Raw genomic sequence first — 14,482 nt, forward strand, 5'->3', positions numbered from 1 at the left:
GTTGAAACAGTAACTTCAATCCCAGCAGGTCTCCTCTTCACATCAGGCTGACAGCACACAGTTGATGAGGTTGAGGGTGGAGAGATCCAGTAGAATGTGGCGTCAGATCCACGTCCTCCTCTGAAACTCCAGGCGGAGGAGTGAAACGGAAGTGCTGCAGGAGCGTGGCAAAGAATATGAAGAGCTCCGCCTTGGCCAGACTTTCTCCAGGACACATCCTGCGACCTGAGAGAGACAGCTCTTCAGATAATCTCTGTAAATTTACGATCTATTTGAAATTACCATTAAGCTCAGAAACCTGCAGAAAATGGCATGAAGGCATCACGCTTTAGGAAGTTTCCATCTTTGTCCAGGAAGTGGGCAGGATGAAAGCTCTCTGGCTTCTCCCATTCATGCTCATCATGCAGGACAGATGTTAGGAGAGGAAACACCATGGTTCCCTAAAAACACAAATTCATAACTTTAACAGGTTTTATAATTATCTTCCATAATTACAGACTTTGTTAACACTTTGTTTCCTTCTAATAAATAAATCTGACTTCCAATTGGTACCTTATAAGTTTTTTCCTATAGGCTGTCATTAAATGCACATTTGGCTAAAAGCCACAAAAGTAGCTTCTATAAGCCAGAACTTTGAAGGTTAGTTTTTAAAACATACAAAAACCACACAAACAACAATAAAGTCCTGAATTAAAATGCTTAGATGAACAAAAAACTTGACTTTTAGTAAGTTTGTGCATAAAGAATTTACAGTATCAATACTGTTTTAGTAGTTTTGTGTGTGCTACTGTCTCTTACTTGGTGTTTTCTTAAATAATACTTCTGCGTCTCGGCCATGGGTGTGATTTTAATGTACACTTATTGGTCTTACAGATATTTGCTCTGTTCTGGTTGTTGTTGGTTATGGGTGAAGTTATCAAGCCTTTATGAGGTTCATTTGCCCGACCTTTGCCTGACTCTAGTATTTTCAAAATATTTAAATCTCTAACGTTAATGTGATGGTCCAAGCTGAAAGAATAAAGTCTGACCTGTTCAATAAAATGACCCTGGAAGGTGACATCTTGGCTGGTTTTGTGAGCCAAAGCCAAGGGGAGGATGTTGGCTAGCCTCTGTGTCTCATGGATGACAGCGTTCATGAAAGGCAGGTTCTGTCTGTCTTGGACCCGAACCTGACGAACTCCTACCACTCTGTTCAGCTCCTCTTGAACCTCGTCTGGAAGATCACAGGTGAAATAGATACATCAAGGTGTATGTACAGGCGCTGGTCATAAAATTAGAACATCATGAAGAAGTTGATTTATTTCAGTAACTCCATTCAAAAAGTGAAACTTGTATTCATTCATCACACACAGACTGATATATTTCAAATGTTTATTTCTTTTAATGTTTATGATTATAACTGACAACTAATGAAAACCCCGAATTCAGTATCTCAGAAAATTAGAATATTACTTAAGACCAATAAAAAATATATTTTTAGAAATGTTGGCCAACTGAAAAGTATGAGCATGTGCAGAACTAGTACTTAGTTGTTGCTCCTTTTGTCTGGATTACTGCAGCAATGCGTCGTGTCATGGAGTGGATCAGTCTGTGGAACTGCTCAGGTGTTCTGAGGGCCCAGGTTGTTCTGATCGTGGCCTTCAGCTCTTCTGAATTGTTGGGTCTGGTGTATCTCATCTTCCTCTTCACAATACTCCATAGAAAATCTATGGGGTTAAGGTCAGGCCAGTTTGCTGGCCAATTAAGAACATGATCCTTAAACCAGGTACTGTAGCTTTGGCACTGTGTGCAGGTACCAAGTCCTGTTGGAACATGAAATCTGCATCTCCATAAAGTTGGTCAGCAGCAGGAAGCAGGAAGTCTCTAAGGTCTTTTTCACACTAGATAGTCCGGTAGACTCGGTTCGGTTCGGGCGGGACCAGTATTCATGACCTTTTGTTTACATTTCAGCTGGTGCATTTGCATTCACACTGCACTGTGCAGTCGAGTCAACCTGTTGAACCAACATGTTCCCCCGCCCACATGGCATCAAGTTTTAGCAGTTTTAGGAGTTATATTTTGTCATTTTTCAAAAATGGACTCAGCATGAGCAGAAGATGAGACAGAAGACCATGGAGAATATTGTTTTTCCACCCAAGGCAGCTGACGGCTCCATATAAGGTCAGAGAAATGCGTGCTTGTTTGTCCTGCGGTGCGGGGCTCGGTCTGTTTACATTCACACTGTACTCGAACTGCACTGGAGTTCGCTTCTACCGGACTGAGACCTAGGTTTTAGCCCGGGCCAGAGTTCGCCTTTTTTGTTCCGTGACAGAGTTCGATGGCGCGTTCACACCTCCCTAAACGAGCCGGAAATTTTAGGAAAACGAGCTAGAGTTCGATTAAAGTGGACTAAATAGGGCTAGTGTGAATGCACCCTAAAACTTCCTGGTAGACGGCTGCATTGACTTTGGACCTCAGAAACGCAGTGGACCAACACCAGCAGATGACATCACACCTCAAACCATCACTGACTGTGGAAACTTGACACTGGATCTCAAGCAACGTGGATTCTGTGCCTCTCCTCTCTTCCTCCAAACTCTGGGACCTGGATTTCCAAAGGAAATGTAAAATTTACTTTCATCAGAGAACATAACTTTGGACCACTCAGCAGCAGTCCCTGGCGAGATGCTTCTGATGCCGTCTCTTGTTCAAGAGAGGCTTGACACAAGGAATGTGACAGCTGAAACCCATGTCTTGCATACGCCTGTGCGTGGTGGTTCTTTAAGCACTGACTGCAGCTGCAGTCCACTCTTTGTGAATCTCCCCCACATTTTGGAATGGGTTTTGTTTCACCATCCTCTCCAGGATGCAGTGATCCCTATTGCTTGTACACTTTTTTTCTACCACATGGTTTCCTTCCCTTTGCCCCTCTATTAATGTGCTTGGACACAGAGCTCTGTGAACAGCCAGCCTCTTTAACAATGACCTTTTGTGTCTTGACCTCCTTGTGCAAGGTATAAATGGTCATCTTTTGGACAACTGTCAAGTCAGCAGTTATCCCCATGATTGTGTAGCTACAGAACTAGACTGAAAGACCATTTAAAGGCCTTTGCAGGCCTTTTGAGTTAATTAGCTGATTAAAGTGTGGCACCAGGTGTCTCCAATATTGAATCTTTTCACAATATTTAAATTTTCTGAGATACTGAATTTGGGGTTTTCATTAGTTGTCAGTTATAATCATCAACATTAAAAGAAATAAACATTTGAAATAGATCTGTAAGTGTGTAATGAATGAATATAAAATACAAGTTTCATTTTTTGAACGGAATTACTGAAATAAATAAACTTTTTCATGATATTCTAATTTTATGACGAGCACCTGTAATTATTAGTTGACTTTGCAGAGACTTGCATGGTAAATCAACCTGATGAGTTATCTTGTTGCATGTTTATAATCCGTCTAAACTCTCACCTTGTATTTTGGGATACTTGATCATAAACAGAAGAGCCCATCGTAGTGTGGTTGATGTTGTCCCAGTTCCAGCAGCAAACAAATTTATGACTGTCGCCAGCAGGTTGGTGGTATTGTAGTGACTGTTGGAGATCCCAGATTCCTGCAGGTGAATATCAGCTGTCATTCAGACCGGTAAGACACTACTAATCTCTAAGGTGTTTCCCTCAGGCACTACCACTGAATACAACTCATGACCACTTTTAGCTTAATAGCGTCAGTCCCTGCAGTGATTTCTGGGTCACCCTTAAGGTCTCCTCCCAATGGAATGTACTTAGAACTCCTGGGGAGTGGTGGCGCAGAGGTTAGAGAGGTGGGCCCGTGATCCGAAGATCCCCGGTTCACGCCCCGGCCCCGACAACATCAAAATTGTGGGTGGGGTAAGCGAAGCACCCACACTTGCCCCCATCATCACTCGCCCCACTCTAGGCCCATGAGCAAGGCCCTTAACCCCTCATCTGATCCCTAAACAGGTCTCTCTTGAAAATGAGTTCTCGTGGCTCAATGAGACTACCTGTATAAATAAAGGGTAAATGAAAACATGAAAATACCTCAACTGACTCATTCCAGCTGATCTACTGAGGAGGACCATCGGCTTTACTCCAAGCTTCCACCAGATGATGGAGATCCTCACCTTATCCCTTATTCTGAGCCTAGCCATTCCACAGAAGAAGATCCATACAGATTACAGCACTCACTCCCTCACTATCCATCCTTCGGTTCAGTCTTATACTGCCATACAGTGGTCAAAAATAGGTACTACACACAAAACAAATCAACATTATTTCTTAAATTTGACAATTACTAATTATTATCAAATTTCAAACAATATTATCGTTTATCGCAATAATTTCTGAGACAATCAATCGCCCAGCAAAATTTGTTATCGTGACAGGCCTACACATAAAAGGAAATCTAAAAATATAATAATATAAATCTAAAAGATTGCCTGCCAAGATTTGATCAGCATGTGGCCATACCAACACGTGGAAACAACATGCTGGACCGTGTTTACACAAACGTAAAAGATACATACAAAGCCGAACCCCGCCCCTACCTAGGACTATCTGATCACATCTCAAATATTGCTGGCTCCTGCTTACCTTCCCCTGCTGAGAAGCTCCAGACTGGTACAAAAGAAAGTTCAATCTTGGATCCAGAATAGTGGCCCCATACTAAAAGATTGTTTTGAACAAACAGAATATTGGGGGGGGGGGGGGGGGGCACTAGACCTGGAGCAATACACATCCTCAGTTCTGGGGTACATTAGAAAATGTGCTGATGACGTCATCACCACCAGATATGTTAAAATGTTACATTTACTCAGATTAAACTTTTGATCTGTCATCTATGTTATATTACGAATAAAATATTGACATTTGCCATCTCCACATCATTGCATTCAGTTTTTATTCACAATTTGTTTAGTGTCCCAACTTTTTTGGAATCCGGTTTGTGTATATTAAACCTATTATATTTTATATTATTTATTATTTATATTATATATTTTTTAAACCCTTTCCACCCTCTTGCAATATTCTAAACAATGTTTCTAAACTCTAAACGCTCTAAAAGAACACAGAATGTCATGATTTCAGCTCTCTGCCTCCTCTGCTCTTTGCCACCTGCAATCGTTCTTGGCCACGCCCACTTCTCCTCGCTGCACGGAGAACAGCTGATCAGCTATGTACAACAGGTAAGCTATTGATTGTTCATAACCTTGCCACAGAAGCCAACATAAGGAGCTTTCATTCTTTCAGTTTAATTAACCCAATGACATACAGAATGATAACAGGGTTGATCTTAGAGTTTGTAGAGCATCACATCCTACAGACTGAACAAGTTTAGATATGTTTCCATCTAACACTGTTTGCAGTGTTGTGCTGGAAGCTGAAGACGATGCTGCTTCTGCCATGAGATCACAGACATCCAGGTGTAACCAGTCAAACAAATGATCCCAAACCCAGTAAAGCAGTGGTGCAGCAGTGGTGCAAATGCTGAAACATCTTTCTCTTTCTAACCCTGACAAGTGTATACTAGTAGTTTTCTTGTCCTTCCAGAAGGTAGCACTTTGCTTCTACTGATGAGAGATGTTGATTTTACATTTTATTTGTCAAAAAACTGAGTTCACAAAGAATTATATTAGGAGAAATGTCAAACATGACTTACAGAAAGCAACGCGTATAAAAGCAGTGAATTAAAGAGTCAAACAAAGGGATCTGTCAAATACGCACAGACTGAGTTAATCAGACCGCCTGAAAAAAAGGCAGGAGCCAAAACAAACAGTCCAATCTGCATATTTGAACCAGATGTTGTGTGTTTCCTTGACTGATGAAGCTTTCCGGATCGAAGCCGAAATGTTTCAGCACAAAAAAAAAAAAAGAAACTGTCCACATGACTTGACTGAAAAATGTTGGATTGTATACCTGGATTATTGAGCATGGACTTTGTTGTTCGTAAATGGTTTTCCTCTTTTCTGAGCAACAGAACCTTTTCAATGTTTGTGAATAACATACAGTCTAAGACCACTCCGTTACTGTATGGTGTTCCTCAGGGATCAGTCTCGAGTGCTATGCTGTTCCATCTATACATCACCCCCCTTGGAAAGATTATCAGAAGCTTCAGAAATGCATCTTTCCATCTCTATGCTGATGATATTCAACTGTACTGCTCCTTCAATGGCTCAGAATTACACGTTAGCTGAATTAGTAAACTGTTTCCCATATTAAAGCATAGTTGCTAACAACTGCCTTCAGTTAAATTCTAACAAGACTGAAACCCTGATCATTGCCTCTGAACAGAGTTTCTTGGATCAAGCATTACCTCGGTTCTCTGGGCTCCTCTTCTCAGCCGAGCCTCAGAAACCTTGGTGTTCTGTTCGACCAGTCAGTGTTGTTGGACAAACATTCAAAGCTTCTGGTAAAAAACTGCTTTTATCATGTGAGAAACATTTCTAAACTGAAGGCAATGTTTTCCAAATCTGACCTGGAGACAGTGTTGCCAGGTGTACGATAATTATCGTATTTGTACGACAACTTTGCCCTCTGTACGATCAATAATCCCAAAAAAGGCCAAATATACGATAATTTGACCATTCCGTGAATGTGTGGTTGTATTCAGTTGTTATCAGCCTCTCGCAACTGTCTGTCAGAGTTTTTTTGTGAACCCTGAAGGCATCTGTGTCTGCAAACAGATGCACGATTGTCTGGAAATTCCAGCCAGTCGTGCTTTTGTAAATGTGACCTACGAGTGACGTGTATGCGTTTGCCTCAGAACAACAGCCACGATTGGCTGTCAGACGGTCCAACTGAGAGATGGTGTGGTACCATCGGTTCACCTTCAAAGAGTAGGTGCATCATTACAAGTTCATTAACGTTCATAAATGTACATATTTTATTGTCAGTGACAAGGTGAGACACCTCCACGTGTTTATATGAACAGGTAACTAGAGACTGTAAAGTTCATATTCATGATGCTTTTTCATTTCAGCTTGAAAACTGCAGGACTACAGGAACTCAACAAAAGCTGGAGCTGCTCGGTCTGTGGCCTCTCAGGAACGTGCACGTCACACACACAACCTCAGGAACGTGCCCGTCACACACACAACCTCGGCCTCATGATGTGAGTATTTCTATTTTAAACTTTTATTAATTTCATTTAGCCTTTATTTATACAGGTAGTCTCATTGAGTCACGAGAACTCATTTTCAAGAGGGACCTGTTTAGGGAGAAGATGGTGGGGGTTGAGTGCCTTGCTCAGGGGCCCCAGAGTGGGGCCAATGAGGGTGGAGGCAGGTGTGAGTGTTTCACCTTTTCCACCTCATTTTGATGTTGGTGGTACCGGGAGTTGAACCTGCGGCTTTCCAATCACAGGCCCATCTTGTAACCTCTGTGCCACCACTCCCCCACATAACATCATATCATAATGGTCATGGTCAAATTAAAATCTCACTGGTTTCCTTCCAGATGTGTTAAACAGCTACTGGTCCCCCTGATGTTTCCAGGTGTGTGTGGTCAGTGGATGAAAAGCCTGGCATGAACAAGATGATGCTGGAGATCATCATTTGACGAGAGCTCCCACCTTCTACCTGTGAAGAACAAGAGCAGCTCAGTGATTCCCTCAAGGCTCAGTGAAGGTGCTGAGAGCTGCAGAGAGGCTGATCCATGGAGCTTCAACACAGCAACCTCCAAACATGTCCACCCTCACACACATCGTCCATGAAGACACTGGACCAGAGCACAAGACAATTCAATTCAATTCAAAAATACTTTATTAATCCCAGAGGGAAATTAAATGTTGTTGTAACTCATCATCCTGGTTTCATTAAAGAGTTCTTCTAGATGCTGATGGCTGTGGGCAGGAAGGATCTCTTGTAGCGTCTGTCCTACAACGGATTTGAAGAAGCCTCTGACTGAAGACACTTTGTTGTTGTATGACAGTCTGATGAAGAGGATGCTGAGGGTTGTCTATAATGTTCTTCAGTAAGAACAAGTAATAGTAATAAGACAGTGATAACAATGACAACAATACACATTCACAAATGATTCATACAATTTTAGTTTTTTTTTTTTATTGTTTGTTTGTTTTACAATTGAAAAACAGTTTGTTATCCACTGTTGTCATCACTCTTTGTTAAAATCCAGGTCTCTCTTGTAAATGAGTCCTGTTGGCTCAGTGGGACTAACCTGCATCAATAAAGGTTGAATGAATATAAATATATACATAATGATTTATTCAACCTTTTATTTATACAGGTTGGCTTCACTGAGCCACAAGGACTCATTAACAAGAGACCTGCTCCAGACAGAACAGTAAACAAAGACAATGATAAACTACAGTAAAAATGATAGAGATGATACGTGTATTTATTTATAAGATAATGAAAATGTAACGTGTGTGTGTATATATATATATATATATATATATATATATGTATATATATATATATTAATAAAAATGTATCAGTGACTGTGAGTTTTGCTAAAATTGTCATAAGATTCTTTTATTATGGGGGCCGAGATGGTGTAGAGCATAGGTGTCAAACTCCAGGCCTCGAGGGCCGGAGTCCTGCAACTTTTATGCCGGCGCGGCGCGGGTCGGATATTTCCGGGTTGAAGCGCGTTGGAGGTCTTTCCACTGTTCCAGAAACCGGCTCGTCTCGCTAAATTCTGGCCCGGCTTCTCAAGGGTTCCGAGCGAGCCGCGCCGTGACGTCAGAAACACTGTCGGTCACTGATTGGTCGGGGGGAGGAGTCTGTGGAGTCTTTCCAAACAACCCGATCCACCATTTTTTTCTCTACCGCTTGCCATTAGCGATAACATGAGGAGCGTATATTTTAGTATTTTGAAGCTATACAACAACAATAATATCAAAGCCGTGGTCAAATGCAGAAGTGCAGGTGTTGTTGTGCTTGGTGGCCGACGAAAAAAGTCAAAGCGAGCTAGATGGAGGATTGGAGGGTGGTTTGGACACGACTACTGCTCTACTTGAACCATTTATAGAAGATGGTGAGTGTTTTCTAACTTTAAACATATTGTAAATTACTCATCCCATCGGTTCAGAACATATTTTTAACTAACAAAAGAGGCTGACGCCATAATAGGACATTGGTGCTATGATGCTAAGCTAATTTGCATAAATGCTAACTGTCCTCCGGTCCCGTTTCTCACTGTAATTATCCAGAACGTCTTTCAGCGCGTGACGGTTCATCTCTAAACTCCACATTAAACCCTCCAACCCTCCTGGCTCCTGCTCCTGCTCCATCAGAGGAGTCTACACCTGACAGAGCTCCATCAGAGGAGTCTACACCTGACAGGTCTCCATCACAGCCCAGCTGCACCTCACAGAGCAGCACAACGCTGCAGCTTCTGTGCTCGGTAAGATGCAACATGTTCCACATCACTTTATTTGTGCCGATAAGGACTTGATTTATTTTATTTTAAAGTAAAAAACTAAAATGTTGAATAAATACTGAATTGGGATGAAATTATGTACACAGGGTCCCAGTTACAGACAACAAAACGTAAAATAAAAACAGTAATAAGATCTAAGATATGAACTAAGAAAAATATCAACTAAAAAACATCTACTAATAAAACACTAAGCACTAATAGCAGTAAACAATCAAAACAATACGTCAAACAGCAACATGAACTTGAGTTTGTGCAGCCTCATGAATATATAACACTGTGAAGAATCACATCATGTAGCTGCTGATCAGTTTCATGTTGCTGCTGATCTGTTTCATGTTGCTGTGTTCATGCATGCTCGTCTGTTCACACAGACTCATGTCCGTGCTGCTGTTCTGCGTATTGTGTTTAATGTTTTTATGCTATTAGAGCTTATATTTTTAGTTGATGTTTTTATTAGTTCATATCTTAGATCTTATTACTGTTTTTCTTTTATATTTTATTGTTGGATGTAACTGGGACCCTGTGAACATAATTTTGATCCACCACATGGACCACATGTGGTGCGAATGACAAAGAATATCTGCATCTGTATAATACTTTCTGATTCATATATCCATTATTATCATTTTCATTATTTTTAAATCAATTTATTTTTCATTTTCTTATTTGATCAGTTTATAATTATTAATATATCTATTATAGCTGTTAGCAGCACCTTTCTTTGTTTCATGCATTTATTCAAAAACAGTATGTAGCTTGAATTAACCACCTGTTTCTTCTTTCTAGTCAAGAGAAAGAGAAAAGAGTCCAGTAAAGAAAAGTCTTATTTCATCACTGGATGAACATGAAGAACTGAAGCGGACACAGCAGGAACAACACTTGTGTCTTCTTCTGGATGAAGCCCGTGAGACGAGGGACAGACACAATCATTAGTTGGACGCAGTAGTTTTTATTTTTATACGTTTTTCACTTCTTACTTTTCCTATTAAACATTTTTTTCTTAAGTGGTGTCCTTGAACATTAAATTTCCTAAACAAATTTTACAATGTTAAGTTCATATAGTGTTTGTTTAAATTCATACTGGAATTGAGAAGAATTTCCAGTTGCATTTGATCTTTAATGGATCCTAAGAAAAGATTACTAGAATCTGCTCAACTGTTATTATGTTATAATTTTTTGGTTCTAGGATGAAGTGACACAAAAACAGTCAAAAATTCAGAAAGGACAGTTATCAATTATCAGTTATTGGCCATACAACTGTGGCCTGAGAGATTCAGCTGAAAGTCCTGGTGCACCTTTTATTTGAACCTGCAGAGATTTGAACAGCTGATCTGAAGCAAACAGGCAGGAGTTCACCTGAACTGACCACTCCTGCTGTTTGATGGTCTCCTCCTTCGCCACCCGTCCATCCATCCATCCATCCATCCATCCATCCATCCATCCATCCATCCATCCATCCATCCATCCATCCATCCTCTTCTGCTTCAGGGTTGTGGGAGCAGCATCTTCACCAGGGAGGCACAGACATCAACAGCCTCCTCTTCAACTCTTCTAGGATCCCATGGTGTTCACAGACCAACTGACTATTTATTAATTAATATCCTGATGCTGCTCAATAATCCAGGTAGAAAAATCTAAAAAGTTAAGTCTGGTCCTCTGGACATTCACAAAACAAACAATACAGTTCATAATAAATAAACTATATGTTTTTTGTTAGTTTTGTTTTCTGAATGTCCAGAGGACCAGACTTAACTTTTTTAGATTAATAAGTAATAAATTTATGTTTTAATTTAATGAAAGACAAATCTTTAAAATTCAAGGACAAAATTTAATCTAATTGTTTTCAAGTCTGTATCTTATTGTAAAAGCAGTTTCAAAGATTACAGCACAGTGTGATGTTTTGCAATTTTAACATGAACCTTGTGCATATCTGCAAATAATAAAAGTGAAGATATTTTTAATACATCTTTATTGTAAAAATCTATACTAAAATGAAAAACACATGGGTTTAAAGCAGCAGGGAAGGCAGTAAGGTAGGATTATGAATCAGGTCTAAAGTTACAGCTCATGAGGTACTCCATTAGAGCATGACATCTTTTCCACAACATCGTGTGACAAAACCTTCAGGGTGTTCTTCTTCTAATACGTTTAGTGGTGGCTAGTAAGTAGCTTAAGGGAGCACTACCGCCACCAGGTGGTAAGACGAGTTGGATTCTAGTCCCCGCCTACAGAGCTGGTCCAGAAATGTACATGGAAACACAACAGACCCGAACCGATCTGAACCAACCCGAACTGATCTGATCCGCTCTGTGACAGTGGAAAAGGGGCATTAGATGTGTGTTTTAGACGCCACACAGCTGAATCAAGTAAGGAGGTCATTAGCAGGACTTTGGAGAACTTGACTGCACTGAGAAGCTAATTCAGTCATATGATTCAGGTGTTTTGGACCAGTGCAACATCTAAAAGTTGCGGGACTCAGGCCCTCGAGGCCTGGAGTTTGACACCCTTGGTGTAGAGGCAGGGCAGCCGGCTTGGGACCCGAAAGTCCCAGTTCGATCCCCAGTCACTACATATCACGTGGTGTCTCTGGGCAGCACACCTCATCCCCAAAATGCCCCCCAGGCGCCCCCAATAGCTGCCCACTGCACCACCTGGTGGTGGATGGGTTAAATGCAGAGACTAATTTCGCCATTGTATGGAAACATACAGTGATGACATTATTATTATTAGTGTTAATGTTAACCCCCCCAAGAATATTTAAATACACTGAACCATGTGTTCAGCTTTAATGGCTGTACGTCTAAGATTTACAGAGGGAGAAAATCGTGAGAATGAGTTTAGTATTCATCTATGACTGATTAAACCACAGATTCTTCATGTCTCCTGTCAAACAAGTTACACTGAGTGGAGCGGTCGACCGTTCCAAGATGGCGGCCCTACAGCTCGTCAGCGCCAATGGGCGATAGCGGTCAATGCTGTATCTAGTGTTTATATCTATGGTGACGTGTATGCGTTTGCCTCAGAACAACAGCCATGATTGGCTGAATAGTCCATTGTGCCTGCCCCATGAGTGAGGAAAAGAAAAGAAGAAGAAACAGAGCTGGTCTGGAAGCGGACCCATCACTACTATAGTGTAGAGCTGGACAATAATTCGATATCGATATATCTCGCGATATACTTTTATTCAATAACGATGATATGAGTTTTAAGCACATTTTTGATATTTCGACAGGATTACAGCGTTTCACTGACACATTTATTTTTGTGTTCAGGTTGAAGCGGCCACTTCAGTTTCAACCCGGACAGAAAAAGGTGCGACACAACTACGTAAGTGCGTGGTGACGTAGATGTTACGTAGAGCTCAAGTCCAGAAGGCGTTAGTGGTAGCAGGCTAAGCTAGGCTAATCTCCAACACGCGTTAAGTGTTTGCTTCAAAATGAGTTCCCATGATCGTCAGAATGTGACTGAACAAGGTTTCACAAGCGAAGAGAACAAAGATGACATCACTGATAAGAGAGAAAAGACTAATTTGCTGGTTTGGAAGTGGTTCATCTTTCCAAGACCTGATAAACTGCAGGTTTCAGTCAGTGTGCTGCAAAATGTGACGGAGAGTCGTTCCAACTAGCGGTTGGAACATCTAACTTGTTCCACCTGACAGAAGATGATGAGTCACAAGATGAAGCACAATAAAATTTGAGCCAATGTTTCCCTGAAACACCCCCAGCGCTGTATGCTTTTTTTTTTTTTTTTTATCATTAATTCATTCATTTAAAATAAAACAAATTCATCAGAAAGAACAAAAAAACATTGAATGAAAAGGTTGTAGAAAGAAGAAAAAAATTATTATCTGCCCCTTATTTAAAAAATACAAAATAACTAGAAACAAACAACAACCTTGACTTGAACAATCTCCAAACTGAAAACAAAAAAACTTCAGGTATCCTTCACCTGGTACTAAACCTTCCCAACAACTTTAACTATCATCTTTTTAAACATATACATTGTTTTATAAATGTTTATGGTGATATCGAAGCAATTCCATAACCCTGTTCCCTGAATTACAACACAGCTCCTTCACACTAGTTCTAAATGGAGGTTTTACAAACATTTACATTCCCTTAAGGTTATTTTTACAAATTTTAATTGAATATTTAGGGATAATATTTTTGAGCTTTATACATGACTTGTAAAATACTATATTCAACCAAATCATAACATTTTAATAATTTCGACTGATGAAATAATATATTTGTTGGGTGACCATAGCACGTCATAATAGGGTTTGTAATTGTTTTGCATGCTTTTCCCTAAACTTCATTACAATAGATTAAATATGGAACAATCATTACATTATACAATATATACAAAACTTTGTCATTCAAAAACTATTTTACTTTATACAGTAATGCAATTGATTGTTATTTTTAAGTATTTTACATGAGATTTCCACGTCAGCTTCTCATCAATAACGACACCCCAACATTTTATTTCATTAACAACGAATTTCAATGCTGTCAATTTTAAAGTTGTTGGTTAAAGTTAAAACTATTAATATTGACAAAGTTGAGAATTTTATTGTTTATTTGACAGTGATTTCAATTTTTTTGAAGGCTAAATACAAATAAAAGGTGAACATTAATTTATTTGTATAGTTTGTAGTTTTTCTGAGGCTTTTATATTGTTTACATCGATATCGAATTATATCGTTATTGACCGAAATTAAGAAATATATCGTGATAAAAGTTTTGGCCATATCGTCCAGACCTAACCACATGTACAGCATGTGGTGCGAACGACAATAAACTCTGAATCTGAATCAGGCACCGCTGGGATTTGAACCCAGAATCTTCAGTTTACAAAACTGATGCTTTGACCGTCTAAGCTACAGTGCCTGGTGATGATGATGATGGGTCTGTTTTTATTGGGTAGAAACAGTTTTCTTTGGGGGTGGGATGAAACCGGAGTTCCCGGAGAAAACCCACTTACTTTCCTGGTGTTGGGTCCGCATAGAGAGATCTTAATAACTTCTGCAGGAAAATGAGGGAACCATTGGTCAAATTAGAATTATTTTTTTGGGGGG

General features: G+C 40.0%; 1 protein-coding gene and 1 non-coding gene across 2 annotated transcripts; both read right to left on the bottom strand.

Moving 5' to 3' along the window:
• Window positions 1–37: 37 nt before the first annotated feature.
• On the bottom strand, window positions 38–3,617 carry LOC119417966 (cytochrome P450 2K4-like). Its single transcript, XM_037685213.1, has 4 exons — window positions 3,452–3,617; window positions 1,029–1,213; window positions 299–440; window positions 38–225 (listed from the first exon to the last, which is right to left on the bottom strand). Exons 1-4 carry the CDS (start codon window positions 3,615–3,617, stop codon window positions 38–40), a joined length of 681 nt encoding a protein of 226 aa, XP_037541141.1.
• Window positions 3,618–14,220: 10,603 nt separating this feature from the next.
• Window positions 14,221–14,294, bottom strand: trnat-ugu. Its single transcript has one exon. It is a non-coding gene; the product is annotated as a tRNA-Thr (tRNA).
• Window positions 14,295–14,482: the final 188 nt, after the last annotated feature.

Source organism: Nematolebias whitei, chromosome 12 (genome assembly GCF_014905685.2).
Source record: "Nematolebias whitei isolate Nwh7 chromosome 12, NemWhi1, whole genome shotgun sequence".
NCBI classification, from domain to species: Eukaryota; Metazoa; Chordata; class Actinopteri; order Cyprinodontiformes; family Rivulidae; genus Nematolebias; species Nematolebias whitei.